Source organism: Callospermophilus lateralis, chromosome 1 (genome assembly GCF_048772815.1).
Source record: "Callospermophilus lateralis isolate mCalLat2 chromosome 1, mCalLat2.hap1, whole genome shotgun sequence".
Lineage (NCBI taxonomy): Eukaryota > Metazoa > Chordata > Mammalia > Rodentia > Sciuridae > Callospermophilus > Callospermophilus lateralis.
This window is the reverse complement of record NC_135305.1, coordinates 206,688,138-206,702,680: the sequence shown is the minus strand read 5'-3', so window position 1 is coordinate 206,702,680 and position 14,543 is coordinate 206,688,138. Positions and strand designations below refer to the sequence as shown.

The 14,543-nt window shown below is 44.5% G+C and overlaps 1 protein-coding gene across 6 annotated transcripts in view; it reads left to right on the top strand.

Annotated features, from left to right (window-relative positions):
• Window positions 1-14,543, top strand: part of Fyco1 (FYVE and coiled-coil domain autophagy adaptor 1) — a 75,924-nt gene that overhangs the window by 53,756 nt on the left and 7,625 nt on the right. For all 6 annotated transcript variants that reach the window (XM_076844638.2, XM_076844654.2, XM_076844632.2 and 3 more), the window contains one exon: window positions 10,081-10,291. In XM_076844638.2, coding sequence (XP_076700753.2) covers window positions 10,081-10,291 — 211 coding nt within the window. The remainder of the gene's footprint in view (window positions 1-10,080; window positions 10,292-14,543) is intronic.

The following is a 14,543-nucleotide window of genomic DNA, read 5'->3' as shown; positions in this document are numbered from 1 at the left end:
GAGATTAGGGTAGGGCAGGGAGAGGAAGAGAAAGGAACATATTTGTTTTAAAAATAAGTCACAGTGGCAGAGCAACAAAGGCTATATTCAAAGCATAAAGTAGACCACTGTTAAATTTCCCTCTGTCAATTTCTACATTCCATTTCTATGCAAAAATGGGTAATGACATTTCCTGCTGGAAGAGGGTGAAGTTGGGGGAAGTGATCCAAAGTCCTTTTTCTCTATCAGGTGGGGCATGGACAGTTAAGGGTGTTCAGCATTAGGGTAATCCAGAGGTCCACAGTGTCAGATGGCAGGTGACTGGGCAAGACCTATATAGGGCAGGGATCATGCTAAGACAACAATAAACAAGACAGCAAAGCATTACTTTTTTGTAAACAATTAGTTTTTCAGCCAGTCTCTGAAAACTATAAAGATGGCAACTCATAATCATATCAGTAAAAAACAGATTTAGTTAATCTATGTAGGAGGTTAGGACGATTTGTAGGTCTATGAGATCAGGCTCAGATTGACTCAGGACAACCTTGTGACTCTAGAGTCCTTTGTGATCATTATTATTAGGCACTTCCACACAGGAACCCTTCCTTTATAGCTACTTACTTTCAGTAAGGTTGACACAAATGGACACCTTAAGCCGCTTTTAAAAAACTATGATGATGCTTTGACCATACTCTCCTATCAGGTGTTTAAGACCAATTGTTCAAAACCAACCTGGTTCCTACCTACTGAGTCAGCTGGGATTCTCCAGAGGTCTCTCTTGGCAACATGTGTGAAGCCTCCTTGCTCCTTTAGCTTCCTTCTACCAGTGATGCCATCTGCCAAGATGGATCAGAGTCTTGCTGACCATATATAGCTTCTCTTGGAAGTCTCAGGGACTTTTCCCTCTCCAATGACCCTCTTCTTTGCAACATGTGCATTGGTTGGCTTCTTGTTCTCTAGGGTCCTCTCAATCTCTGGGATAGCAGATCAGGTGACTCAGTGTTACAAGGCCCAGAGAGAGGTCCCTGTAGTTCTCTGGGTCAAAATGTTGGCTGTTTTTTCTTGACCCTTTTACTTTATATCCTGTCTATCCTATAGATGATGATAGCTTATTGTCTCAAATTAATTCCAGTTCTGTTAGAAGTAGTACTTCTGGTGTGTGCTTAACAGGCAACGTTATAAAGTTTTATAAGGAAAATAGGAAACAAACAGTAATGCATCTTTGCTGCCAATTTAGCCTCTACAAAGATCCATATATGTATCAACTCAATTCCATACAAGTTTTATTTTCCTTTGAAACTCTTTCACAAACCTAAATACCTTTTACAGTTTGAGGGTGAGGGAGTACTGGAGATTGAACTCTTATCACTCAACCACTGAGCCACATCCCCAGCCCTATTTTGTATTTTATTTAGAGACAGGGTCTCACTGAATTGCTTAGCACCTCACTTTTGCTGAAGCTGGCTTTGAATTCATGATTCTCCTGCCTCAGCCTCCTGAGCCTCTGGGATTACAGGTGTGTACCACTATGTCCAGCTGAATACCTTACCATTTACGCATTTACTTAAGTTTCCAATTATATCCCCTGTTTACTTTGAAATCACAGTAATCTTTACAACAAAAAAAGTCTATCTTTTGAACACAACTTTAAATAAGCTTAATTCTAACCAACTCTGTTCAGAGCCATCCTAATGTGGAGAAGAACGAGAGGCAGAGCCTTAACTAGGTAAGGGTGGCCTCTTGACAAATCTTAAAAAGTGTTTCATTTCTGAATCCTGATCTTTGCTCTTTTTTAAAATATCATTTTACAAAGTTCCCATGTATTATCTCCTGAGTCTCTGAATATCAGTAATATAATACAGCATTATGTCTGAAATATAATCAAACAGAAAGGTTAAGGAACTCTTTCCTTTTGTGGGAAAAGTGGCAGAATGTTTTCATGTTTCACATTGTCAACCTTTGAACAAATCAGGCTTTCTCCTCAATAACTTCCACAAGTATTTAAATTCCTATCCCAGTGTAAAGAGTAGCACAAAACTTTATCTATAACTTATAAAACATTAAATGACATAAATAAATACCAACCAATTTTGTTATTTCTATATAAATCTGAAGGGGACTATGCTACAGACAATTTTAGCTGGGAGAACACCAACTTGGTAAAGGGCCTTTCTAAGCTTACATTTAACTAAATTTAACTTTTAAAGTGAAATTTACAATTTATAGCATATGGTAACAATAGTCATAGGTCTACATAGGTTAGCAGTACTAGCAAAAACATCAAAAGGTAGCCTTAGATCTGTGTACATTTAGGAAACAGTGTTAATCATCAGAAATAGATTTAGTTAAAGCAAACATATCTTCCAATGGCAGTGTGGCCCTTCTATGTCACATACAATGTATAAAAGAGGGCACTTAGAGATTACCTTGTCAGTAAACCTAGATAAACCTTCATTTTATAAACTTTTACATAACACTCAGACAAGGCTCAGACAGATGTAGTCCTCAGATATATACATCGTCACATATATTTATAGTGTCAACTAGATATATACATGGTCACATATATTTAGAGTATCAACTATATTGTTGTAACCTAAAATAAAAGGTATTTATTTGACCATTTACAAACTGATCATTTAAAAGATTTGAAAGCAGGTACAAACCCTAATTCCTCTAAGACTTAGTTTCCCTAAGTAATAAAACCTGACAGATATGAGAAAATTGTCTTCATAAGAGCAGATCAATGTTTCAGACTTTGCTTCATATAAGTACATTAAACTTTAAATAACTAGTTGACTGTGATAATTATAGCCAATGTAATAACATACACAAACTTTTTGAGATTTACCTTCCATAAAACTGCAACTTACGTAGACATTCAACAACTTGTTTATATCCTTATTTTTCTCCTCTCTTTCAACTTGAACTTTAGCACAAGAATATTACTTTACTATGCAAAATACTTTCTCATCTAGAAACATTTCTTTACCTTCTAATTTTCCATACTAAACTATATTTCCATAACTTTCTTATATCTCTTTTCTAGTTTGAGACCCTTTCTTAAATTAACATTCTAAAGCAATCCTTGTGAATATTATCTGTGCATTTTATTTACACAACAAATTTCATCCCAGGAGAGGAATCAGACAGTCTGGCAAAATCAAAAACTGTGCTTTGATCTTTTTTCTCCCAGGTGGCATTCAAGGGGTTGGAGCACACAATATTTTTTGAGCCTGACCTCTCTCCCTCCTTATCATTATCACAATGCCATCAACTTTAAGTGAATTCTCCACTGTCAGTTGTACCCAGAGGCCCCTTTTGAGACTTTTGTTTATAGTAGACATATTGATATGCAATGGAAGAGGCCCTTCTCATCCTTTGCTTTAGGCATCCTTGAAGATGCCTTTGCAGCAGCTGCTGACAAAACGTGAGTTGGCCTTAGTTTCTGTCATTTTCTTTTCTGGGTGCAGTTGCTTACCCTGCCAGTCTTCCCGTGCATTTAGTCTGATGGGAAACTATCATAGCAAGAATCACTGTGCCTAAGTGATGGGTATCCCCTGGGCCAAATGGGGTGTACTGTCAGATCTTAAAAGGGGAGACTATTCCTATCCCCAGATCATAGACTAACGGTGCTGGAACCTACAGCCACGGCCTTAGTGGCCAGCAGTCTCCACTCATCCACCATGGGCAAAAGGGGCTAGAAGGCAGGACAGAGGCCAAGTTCTCTTTACCCACTTTTCTACAGCCCAGACAGCTTTCCTAGGATTTTTTTTTTTTTTTTTTTTCCAGCTCTAGGCTGATGTCCTTGACCCACAGGGAGATGATCTGTGACTGCCTGGGACCAGGCTGAGACACAGAGCTAGAAGTACCAGCACTGGACTTAAAGGATTTAAATCCATTTTTTTAACTCTTTCTCCTGATGTCCTGCTATCCTCATACACCAGAGGCAGTGCCTTTTGGCACCTTCAAGTTAGTTTCGGCCTATTCGGACTCCTTATCATGCAACTGCATAAATGCCTGATCTCTTCCATATACTTTACTTCTGAACAGACCAACTTCCACTGCAAGATTGTATAATAATCCAGAAAACTACTCAAAGGCCTGATTGTGTTATAGACAGGCTTATACCTATAGGTGGCCCAGTCAGCCAAGATCTCTCTTCCCAGGAAGAGAGTTTACTGGTGATCATTGTAGCATGGCCCATGTCTTAAAGGGCCAGTAACAGATACAAAAAACCCAGAGACATGAAGGAGGATCACCAAAACCATGGCTGACAGATAAGAAAATTTAAAACAGACAGAACTGCACATACAAATTTCTTCCACTTAATTAACCTCTGACAGACCAATTGCAAGATTGTACAAAAAAGAGACACAAAGACAGACAACCAGAGAGGATCCCCAAAACCATGGCCAACAGATGGGAACCTTTAAGATAGACCAGCCACGATCTTTCCCAAGAGACACAGTATTGCCCATGTCTTAAAAGGGGCAGTAACAGAGACAAACAAAAACACAGACAGACAACCAGAGGGAATTCCGAAACCCAAGGCCAACAAACAAATGAGAACCTAGGACAGACTGGAAGGAGCATATATCCCTTGATTCTTGACTCCTTCTTAACCATGACTCCTACACCAGTGGAACCCACAGATGTCCCCCCGCAAAGAGAAATCAGATGTGTAGAATTAAGGGTCTCAGCATGCACACTGGGGGACTTACCAGATGGCCAAGGATGTATCACGACTTTACAGAATTCCGTTTCCTTTTTCTCAAGTGGACCACAGTGGAGCAACCTAGGAGTTCACCAAAGCAAAGGATCTTCAGCAGCTGCTGGGATGGTCCTTCAGTCCCTCCCTTTACTCACAGGAATGGCTCCTTCAGTGCCGCCTGAGGCAAACTCACCCTTCACCTAATTCTTGATGGCTCTTAACATTTTTGCTGCCACCAACCATCCTCAGCATAGAAGTGGGGTCCCTTGCAGAGCCAGGCCTACCCAAGAAAGCTTCTCTGGGATCCCTTCGTAGTTACCAAATTTGTTGCCAAAAGTTAGGTCCTTATGCCAATCCAGGAATGGTTCTGAGAAGAAGAAAAAAGAAGTTTTATTGCTTTGCTAGCCAAGCGTACTGGAGAAACACCGGGGACTCCTGTCTGAAAAGCTGTGATTCTCCATAATTTTTTTTTTGTGTGTGTGTGTGTGTGCAAAGATTCATGTTTTATAGCATATAATGCTTAGATTTTGACAAATAACGCAGTGTAATCACCATTATGGTTAAGATACAGACTAGTTCTCTCACTCTGCAAGTTCCCTGTGCCCCTTTAGGGTCACTTCCCCCCCATACCTATGTTCTTTATGACAAACACATTCTCCAAACGTTAATAAGTTTCTTTGGGAGTATCTTTGCAATGGGTATATGCATGGCCTTAGTGACCTGTGTGTGTGTGTTCAGGGAGGTTGAAACAAGGGGATTTTTTTTAAAGACAGAAGTAGGGGATTGCACAAGTTATCATGAAATCATAGCCCTTGGGTATAGCGATCATTGACAAAAGTGAAGTCAATCCTAGGATGGACAGACATTTTTTGCAGAGGTATTTTCTGTGTAAGGTTGCAGTGGACTTTGGAAAAGGTTCTGGCAGTGTCTTTTGTGATCTTGTTATCAGCCGTTAATATGAGATTCCCCTTCTTCACAGCCTTCTGGATTTATTTATCTATTCCTTTAGGAATTGACAGAAGTGACTCCATTTTTGTTCAAACAATTTTCACAGTAGCCTTCCAGTCTTTTTTATGTGCATATATACTTATAGGGTTTTTTGGCATAAATATTTGAAATCTTATTTTCAGAGCATTTTAAACTCTCTGTAGTGGAATATTTTCCCACAACATCATTTCTCCAGTCTTGAGTGCAAGGACTGCATAACAGTGAACAGACTCATTTATTTTTTTAAATTTTTTGTAGTTGTAGGTGGACAGAATGCCTTTATTGTATTTGTTGTTTTGGTTTTTTTTGTTTGTTTGTTTATTTTGTTTTGTTTTGTTTTAATGTGGTGCTGAGGATCGAATCCTGTGCCTCATGCATGTTAGGCAAGCTCTCTGCCACCAAGCTACATACCCCAGCCCAAGACTAAGTCCAATATCCTCTCCAAAGGAACAGCATTTCCCACGGAGGGAGCGGTCCGTGTGAAGCCTCAAGACGGTGACACCTAGCATGATCAGGGTGCCCAGAAAGGGCCAGTGCAGCTGATGCAGAGAACTTGAGGGAGGTGGAATCAGAAAGGGAACAGAGGTCCATGTCACGTAGGACCTTGCCGGCCATTGTAAAGGCTTTGGCTTCTAATATAAGAGAAACAGGAGCTCAACAATTAGCTTTAGAGCAGAAGAGTGACTTATTCTAATTTATGTTTGAAAAGGAATCAATCTTTGCCATGTGAAAAGCAGAGTCTGGAGGCCTGTTAGGAGGGTGCTGGAGGAATTCAGATCCCTGGACCAGGTGGTGGCAGAAGGCAGAGACAAGGACAGGTTCTGGATCTATTCTGAAATGGCACCAACACAGTTTCCTGAAGGATTAGATGTGGTCCTTAGAAAGCAGATAACACATCCAGCCAGTTCTCAGGTGATCCTCAGAACATTCTTGAACAAAGACTGTCTTGAATCATGGGACAGACCAATATGAAGAATTAAATAGCTGCTCACAACTTGCTGGTGTTGGGAGAGTAGGAAAAGTCTGCTTCACCCTTTCTGGAGAGCACCTTGGCTGCAAGATGTACCCACAGCTCAAGTATTCTGTATTCCCTTTGACCCAGTAAGCCTATGTCAGGGAATTTATTCCAAGGAAATAATGATTAGACATGCAGAGGTAAAGCTATCAGAATGTTCCTTGCATGCTACTCACAACAATGTCAATGAGAAGCAGTTAAAGAGGACGTGGGCTTTCATGAATAGTGATGAATTTTGCCAAATGATTTGCGTGTCTCAGTTGACATGGTCCTAGGCTCTTTCTTCCTTTGCTGGCTAATAATGAGGAATTACACTGGTGGATTTTCAAACACTGAACCAACCTTGCTTACCTGAATGAAATCCCACTTGGCCACGGTGTATAATGTCCTGCTGGATTCAACAAGCTATTCAAAGGTAGTTTTGCCAGATACAGAATTTACAGTTAATAGTACTTTTCTTTCAGCACTTGAAAATGTGGTGCCCCTCCTTTGGCTTCAGTGAAGCTGAGAAATGTCCTGTCAATCAAATTAGTGTCCCCCCAAAGATAATACACCTTTTACTCTGGCTGCTCCTAAGATTTTTTTTCTTAGTCTTTTGTTTTTAGAAGTTTAAATGGGATAGGTTTGAGCCTAAATTTCTTTTGTGTTTTTCCTACCGGGCTATGTTCAGTCCTTAAATCTTTTTTGTCTTTGACCAAATTTGAGAAGATTGTAGGCAGCACTTCCTTGAATATGTGCTCAAATGTCCGGTCTCTTCCTCTCCATTTGGAACTCCAGCAATAAGAATAGTAGATAGTTTGTTATGGTCTCGCAGGTCCTTGAAGCTCTAAGGTTTTTTGTTTGCTTGTTTCCTCGTCTCTTTTCTCTGTATTGTTCAGATCTAGTAGCTTCTCTTTTTATCTTCCATTTTTTAGTATAATTTTTTTCATTATTTCAAGAATATTTAGATTGTTATGGAGGCATTTTGATAACAGCTACTTAAAAAATCTTGTCAAAAGGTTAGGAAATAATGAGAACACACAGAACTCAAAACCTATCCTTACAGAGAATAGTATAAAATGAATACAAAGAATAACCCAGCTGAGACCTGTGAATAAAATACAAGCAGAAGATGCTACCCTAGAATTTATTTATTTATTTATTTATGCCTCTTTTTCTTGTACCCACATTGTAAGAGAATCTGAAAGGTTGGGTTATCTCCAAACACAATGAAGTTGTTGGTACCTTTGGTGCATGTAAGCTAGAATTCCTGCAGTCATTCAGTAGAACTGACACTTTTATTTGATTCTGGTAGACAGTGGGCTTCTTCTTCTTTTTTTTTTTTTAAGAGAGAGAGAGAGAGAGAGAGAGAGAGAGAGAATTTTTTTATAGTTTTCGGCAGACACAACATCTTTGTTGTATGTGGTGCTGAGTATCGAACCCGGGCCACACGCAAGCCTGGCGAGCGCGCTACCACTTGAGCCACATCCCCAGCCCAACAGTGGGCTTCTTAAGATTGGATTTGGGACTGGGGCTGTAGCTCAGTGGTAGAGCACTTGCCTAGCATGTGTGAGGCACTGGGTTCAATTCTCAACACCGCATAGAACGAAAGGAAGGAAGGAGGGAGGGAGGGAGGAAAGTTTCATCAACAACTAAAAAAAATTTTTTTAACAAAAAAAAGGTTGGATTTAAGCATAGATGGAAACAAACCCTTGGTTTGTCTTTATCGGCACCTCCTTAGGAGAGATTAAATAATTGTCCTTCTTGCAAAGTAGATGGTATCTAGAAAGAGACAAGACCCAGTCCAGCTGGTACCAAGGAGAGTTCTAGAACATGAGATTAGAAGGTGACCCAGCATCAATGGGACGTGCTGTCAGAATTGGTGACTTTTTACTTGGTAATGTGATAGGATTTCCACATTCTGAGAAAAGGCTCCTTCCCAAAATGGCTCCTTCCCCACACACATACACTCTCTCTTAGATTCTTGAAAATTGAAAATATTGCACAACCGCTTTATTAGAAATAAGCTTAAATTAATATATGGAGAAGTATTACATTGATTAAATTCTCACAGTGGTGAGTAATTAGACTGTTCTTTACAGCATTTGATTTTATTAATCATTGGTTTCTCTTCTCCTTGGCATAGCTTTGGAGAGTTATTCCATTTATCTCCAGGGCTTTGGAGGCAGCTTGATCTCTCAGGGTCATTACTTGCTATGCACTCTTAGACAAGTTGCCTAGCCTGTCTGAGCTTTAACTTTTTTACCTGTGTTAAAGGGATCAGTCATTTATTTTCTCCACAGAATGCAGTCTGGTATAATAGAAAACTAATGGCTTTGGATCCGACCTGTGTGAACCCAACTTAAGTTTCTTAATATTTATAAACCTTAGTTTCCTCATTTGTAAAATGGGAACAAACATGCCTTTCCCTCTTTGTCATTGTGATAACACCTGAGGTCAGGTCAAGGGGCAGAGGGCGGGGCCGACTTCACAATGGAGGAAATGAGGCTTGGGGAGTGAGTGACTTGCTGAAGGGCCCATCACTGTAAGTGGACTTCTGCCCAGAGGCCCGTCTCCATGATCCTGCACTAACCTTGAGCCTCTGGAGCTGCCCTGTGCAAGAGTGGGGCCCACCCAGCCTGGGAGGCCTCAAAGCTGGAGGAGCAGGAGACTCCCTGATCATGTCAAGGTCATCTTCTGATGTGGTCCCTCGCCAGCCATAAGATGAGGAAGAGCTCTGCAACCGATCTGAAGTGAGCCAGCCCCTCAGCTCCTCACCCACGCCACAGAGTCCTGCAGAGGGCCCCAAAGCAGAACAGCTCCCTTAGCAAGCCCTCCCCACTCCTGGGAGAGGCTCCCCCAGCCAGTACGAGGCAGAACCAGGGGCACAGCCTCAGCAATCTCTAAGCCCTCAAACCATCCGACCAGATGGGATACTGGTGTGGGACAGGAGGGCAGGTGCCCATGTGCAGTCCTACAGGGGCCCGAGTCAGATGAGAGGAGGATCTGTGGGAGCGGGGAGGCATGCACTACTGAGGTGAAACCAGAAGCCAGGGAGGTGGCACGAGAAAGGGCAGAGAGGCAGTGGACAGCCGAGCGGCAGGCAGTTTTAAGAAGGTGATGGGAAACGGACCTCGTCACTCACACTCTGTCCATGAGTGGCACAGAGAAGGTTATGTGTTCTCTCAGCTCCACTTGGGCAAGGACTGTCATCTGTATATTTTGGTGCTGTGACTCCAGTGCCTGGAACTGTGCCAGGCGTGTAGTGAGCACTCAAGGAAAGCTGTGCATCCCATAATTTTCAAGGGTACCTAAGGCTTGTCCATCTCTGAGCCACAGATATCCTGGCCAGTGGACACAAACACTTTGCCAGTGGATCAGGTCCATCTCTGCATTTTTATTTCAGGATCAAATTACCACTCACAGTGGAAGAGATTGCCAACTTTGGGGAGGGGAACAGGGAGCTGTTTGTGAGATCCAGTACCTACAGCCTGATCCCCATCACTGTGACCGAGGCAGGCCTCACCATCAGTTGGGTCTTCTCCTCTGATCCCAAGAGCATCTCCTTCAGTGTGGTCTTCCGAGAGGCAGAGGACACACCACTGGACCAGTGCAAGGTAGGCTGGCCTCCTGCCTGGGGGCCTCATGTACATACCAACATGCCTGGGCAGCCCTCTCCCAGAGCAGGCTCTGCTCTCTTTGAGCAGGCCTTATCTGGAATGTTCTAGGTTATGTCATACAGAGCAGGCAAAGCACCTGGGGTTTATCCAGCTTGAGGAAGAAAAGACCCAGAAGCTCAGAAGAATGCTCTTCAAATGTCTCAGGGTCACTCCTATGCCTGACAGCTCCATTTTGACCTTGGGATAAATCAATAGGTGAAACTTAGTGGGAACACAGATGTAGGACACAATTTTTTTAAAAAAATATTTTTTAGTTGTAGATGGACCCAATACCTTTATTTAATTTATTTTTTTATGCAGTGCTGAGGATCAAACCCAGTGCCTCACACATGCTAGGCAAGAGCTCTGCCACTGAGCCACGACCCCAGCCCCTATAGGACTCAGTTTGGAGGGTGATTTTCTCACAGTCTTGTGCAAAAGCAGGAGTGGGTCACCTTGGGAGGTGAGAACTCTGCTCTGGTTATTAGCATAGGGTATTCTGCATCTCATCTGCTAGGATAGCAGTAAAGACAGCCCTAGTTTATCACTTGGGAGGTGGGGCTAAGAATTTGGTGGCACATGCCAGTTCATGAACTCCTACATATTCTAGGCAGGGAATGTTGACACTGTAGGGACTGTGGTCCTCACCTTGGGCGGCAATGTTAGAAACATCTGGAGAACTAAAACCCTGAGGCCATATCACTAAATCAGAATCTCCCAGCCTTCCCTGCAGGATTCCAGTAAACAGCTCAGGTTGAGAACCACTGGGTACAGCTAAAGGGGCTGGAGCCACAGCAGAAAGGATGGGTAGAATCCAGAGCACAGGGACAGAGGGCATCGGGGCTCCAGGAATGGCTGATCCAGTTTGGGGTGAGGAAGAGAGAATCCCACACCTGGGGTCTGAATCCCACTGCAGCTCTGCAGAGGGAGGGCAGGAGGGTAGCGGAGGGTCATGGAAGGGATGGTGGAGCAGTCAGCTGCGCTGGACCAGGGCAGAAAGCTGATGTCTATATTTTGCAAAAACAGCAAGGATCAAGATGGGGACGAGCAGCTTGAAATCACGTGACGCCAGAGCTCTGTGAAGTCTCTGCAGTAATGTCAGTCGGTCCCTCGAGTATCTGGTTCCCTGAGCACCGAGGGTCTCTGTGAGGATGAGGAAGGCAGAGAGCAGAGAGGCAGGCTGGGGCACAGTGGGGTACACGACCACCTCTGTTCTGGTTCCAGTGTCCACAGAGGGGTGAACGCCTGCTCTTCGCCGTCTCTGCTGTGTTGGAGCCTCCTCATTGTGAAATTGCTTGGCCCTTTCTATTCTCTACAAACTCACTGGGTTTTTCTAATATTATTTTCTTAGTTGTAGATGGACACAATGCCTTTATTTTTATGAGGTGCTGAGGATCAAACCCAGTGCCTCACACATGCTAGGCAAGCACTCTACCACTGAGCCAGGATCCCAGCCCCAAACTCACTCTTAAAATGTAATTCCACCCCCTCAAGATAGCCTTGTTTACTGGGATCTTGTGTTCCTTCTTTAAATTGCTCTGTCCCTCACTTCCTCTGGGGCTTGCAGCCAGTGCCACAGCCTTGCTTTGGGGCTCTTCCTCCCTGAGCAGAGGGCACCTCCACTTGGAGGGCTACTCCTGGCACCTTGGCCTCCAGCTCTTCCATACAACCCCAGATTCAGCACTGCTGAGAGTCCAGTCCCTGAGGGCACAGGAACTCTCCAGGGCCATAGTGGATCAATAGCGGTGTGGCTGGTGTGCCTATCAGCTTCTCATGAAGGACCTACACCCTGTCAAGGGCTTACCGAAGTGTCTTCACTGCCCACCAGGCGCCACCCAGGCTAGACCCTGAGGAATGTCGGCAGGGAGGATCAGGTGGCAGATCAGGTGTCTAGACCTTGGCTGTCCCACCTGCCCCCACATGACTGAGCCATGGGCCTCTCCCCTGCTCATTCACTTACCCACCAAGTCCTCCTGTCCCTGCGCAGTGGAGCTTGAGCCTTTGGGTGGCCTTCCTGGGGTTCTGGCCAGCACTCTTTGCCCACAGTGGACACCAGGGGGCAGAAGAGCCCACATACTAGTGCTCAGGTACTTCTGGACTTCACAGGCTCACTGTCACCAGCCAGCCATGGGGTGGCTGTGATCTCTGCCAGAGGTCCCCCTGAAAAGTGTTATCCCAGAGCAGCCTTTTCCAGGCATGCGTCCTTGGTATCTATCCCAGGGGCTCCCTGTGTGCCCCCTTCACTAGCCTTGGCCTTATGGGAAATGACAGGGACTGTGCAGATTGCACAGGTGTGAAGGCAAGGAACTGCACTAGGTTCTTGGAATCTGTAGACAAGCAGTTATTGAGCTTCTACTGTATACTAGGATCTAGGGCCCACTGGGGATTAAAGCTGAAGGGACAGCATGAGATCTGCCCTCGGAGCTCACAGTTCCGTGGGAGAGAAGGCCTGGAAAATAACACCTGTGATTCCAGGTGGAGTGTCATGATGGAGGTCAATGGGTGCAGAGGGTGCAGCTGGAAGGGAACCTGTCCCAGCCTCAAGAATGATGACCAGGGGGTTGTGGCTCAGTGGTAGAGTACTTGTCTAGCATGTGTAAGGCACTGGGTTCGATTCTTAGCTCCACATATAAAAATAAATAAATAAAATAAAAGTCCATCAACAAACCTACCCCCCCCAAAAAAAAAGGAATGATGACCAGGGAGTGATACCCCTGGGCTGATGGGGAAGGCTATCCTGGAAGAAGCCAGGAGCAGCAGTTATAAGGCAAGGTGAGAGAGGGTGAGGAGCATAAGAGGAGAGTGCAGGTGAACGGAGCCTCACAGGACAGCCATCCCCAGTAGCACCCATCAGACACGCCCTACCCTGTGCCACCCTCTCTCCTGAGCAGCCTCCTCCATTAAGGTCATGGCCCCTGATAAAAGAAACAGTGAACCAAGGACTTGAGGCCCCCAGTGTGCAGACCATTGGCCTGAAGCCTGGGACAAAGCAGAGAATAGGACCCAGGCCTTGGCCTTTCTCTAGGCAGAGGACCCATCTTTGGCCAGAAAGCTTGATGGTCCGCTAAGGGCCTCAGAGGGAGGCAGAGGGGAAGCTGGGACTGAAGAAAAGAAACAAGCCCTGTCAATCAAGACATAATTCACGTACCGTGTATTTCACCCACCTGAAGTACACAATGCAGTGGGTTCGGTGTATTCAGAGTTGTGCAGCCCTCACTCCTCTCTACCTTGAATCATTTTTGTTATACCCAAAAGACATCCTGTGCCCATTAACAGTCACTTCCCATCCTCCATCTAGCACTACTCTCTACTCTATGAACGTGCTGATTGCAGACACTCTGTATGAATGGAATCACGCAGCACCTGCTTTTTGTGGTCATCTTCTTTCACTTAGTGTAGAGCCCTTGCTTTGTACCAGGGCCCTGGGGCACTGGAGCCCACCCAGAGATGGAGAAAACAACTTGGGCTGCTCCACAGACATGCCACCTACATCAGACACAGCCACCCAGGTGCTGGGGGTGGTAGGAGACACCCCAGAGCTTAACACAGCAGAGACCTGCCCTCTCAGGGTCACACCAAGGAGACCCTGGCCCCCAATCCAGAGCGGTGTGTGTGTGTTCTTGGATCCCAGAGTCCTTGTTAATTTCCACCAGATTTTTTGATATTTTTAAATTTATTTAAAGTTACAATGGGAAAATAGCAGCTAAATGAATGAAAATTCTGTGGAATATAATGTTTGAAAGATAGGAAGAGCATTATTTGAAGGAACATGTGGTATCTGCTTTACCAGATCCTCTGGAGAGGACGAGCTCTCCATTGTTGCTCTGATCTGAAGGCTATAAGTGTGAAGTTCAGGACAGGACACATGGGGTCTGCAGGTGACAGACAGCAAGGCGGCCTCTGCCTGAGCAGCTCCTTCCACACATGCCTGGAGGAGCCAGGCTCGGAAATGTGAGGTTAGGGACCACAGAAGAACTCAGCCCCTCAGCCTCCCAGGATTCTGAGTCCCTCATGGAAATGGAATACTGCAGAACAAGAATGGAACTGAATAAGATACCATGCAGAACAGGGTGCCACAGAGCCTGCACACAGCAGTCCTACCTAATATATGCTGCATGCTTCTCTGTCTCCTCCGGACTCGTCTAAGCCCACCTGCCCTCTCACCCCCATCAGCCCCCAGCCTGCACAGACACACCCTCCCATCAGGAAC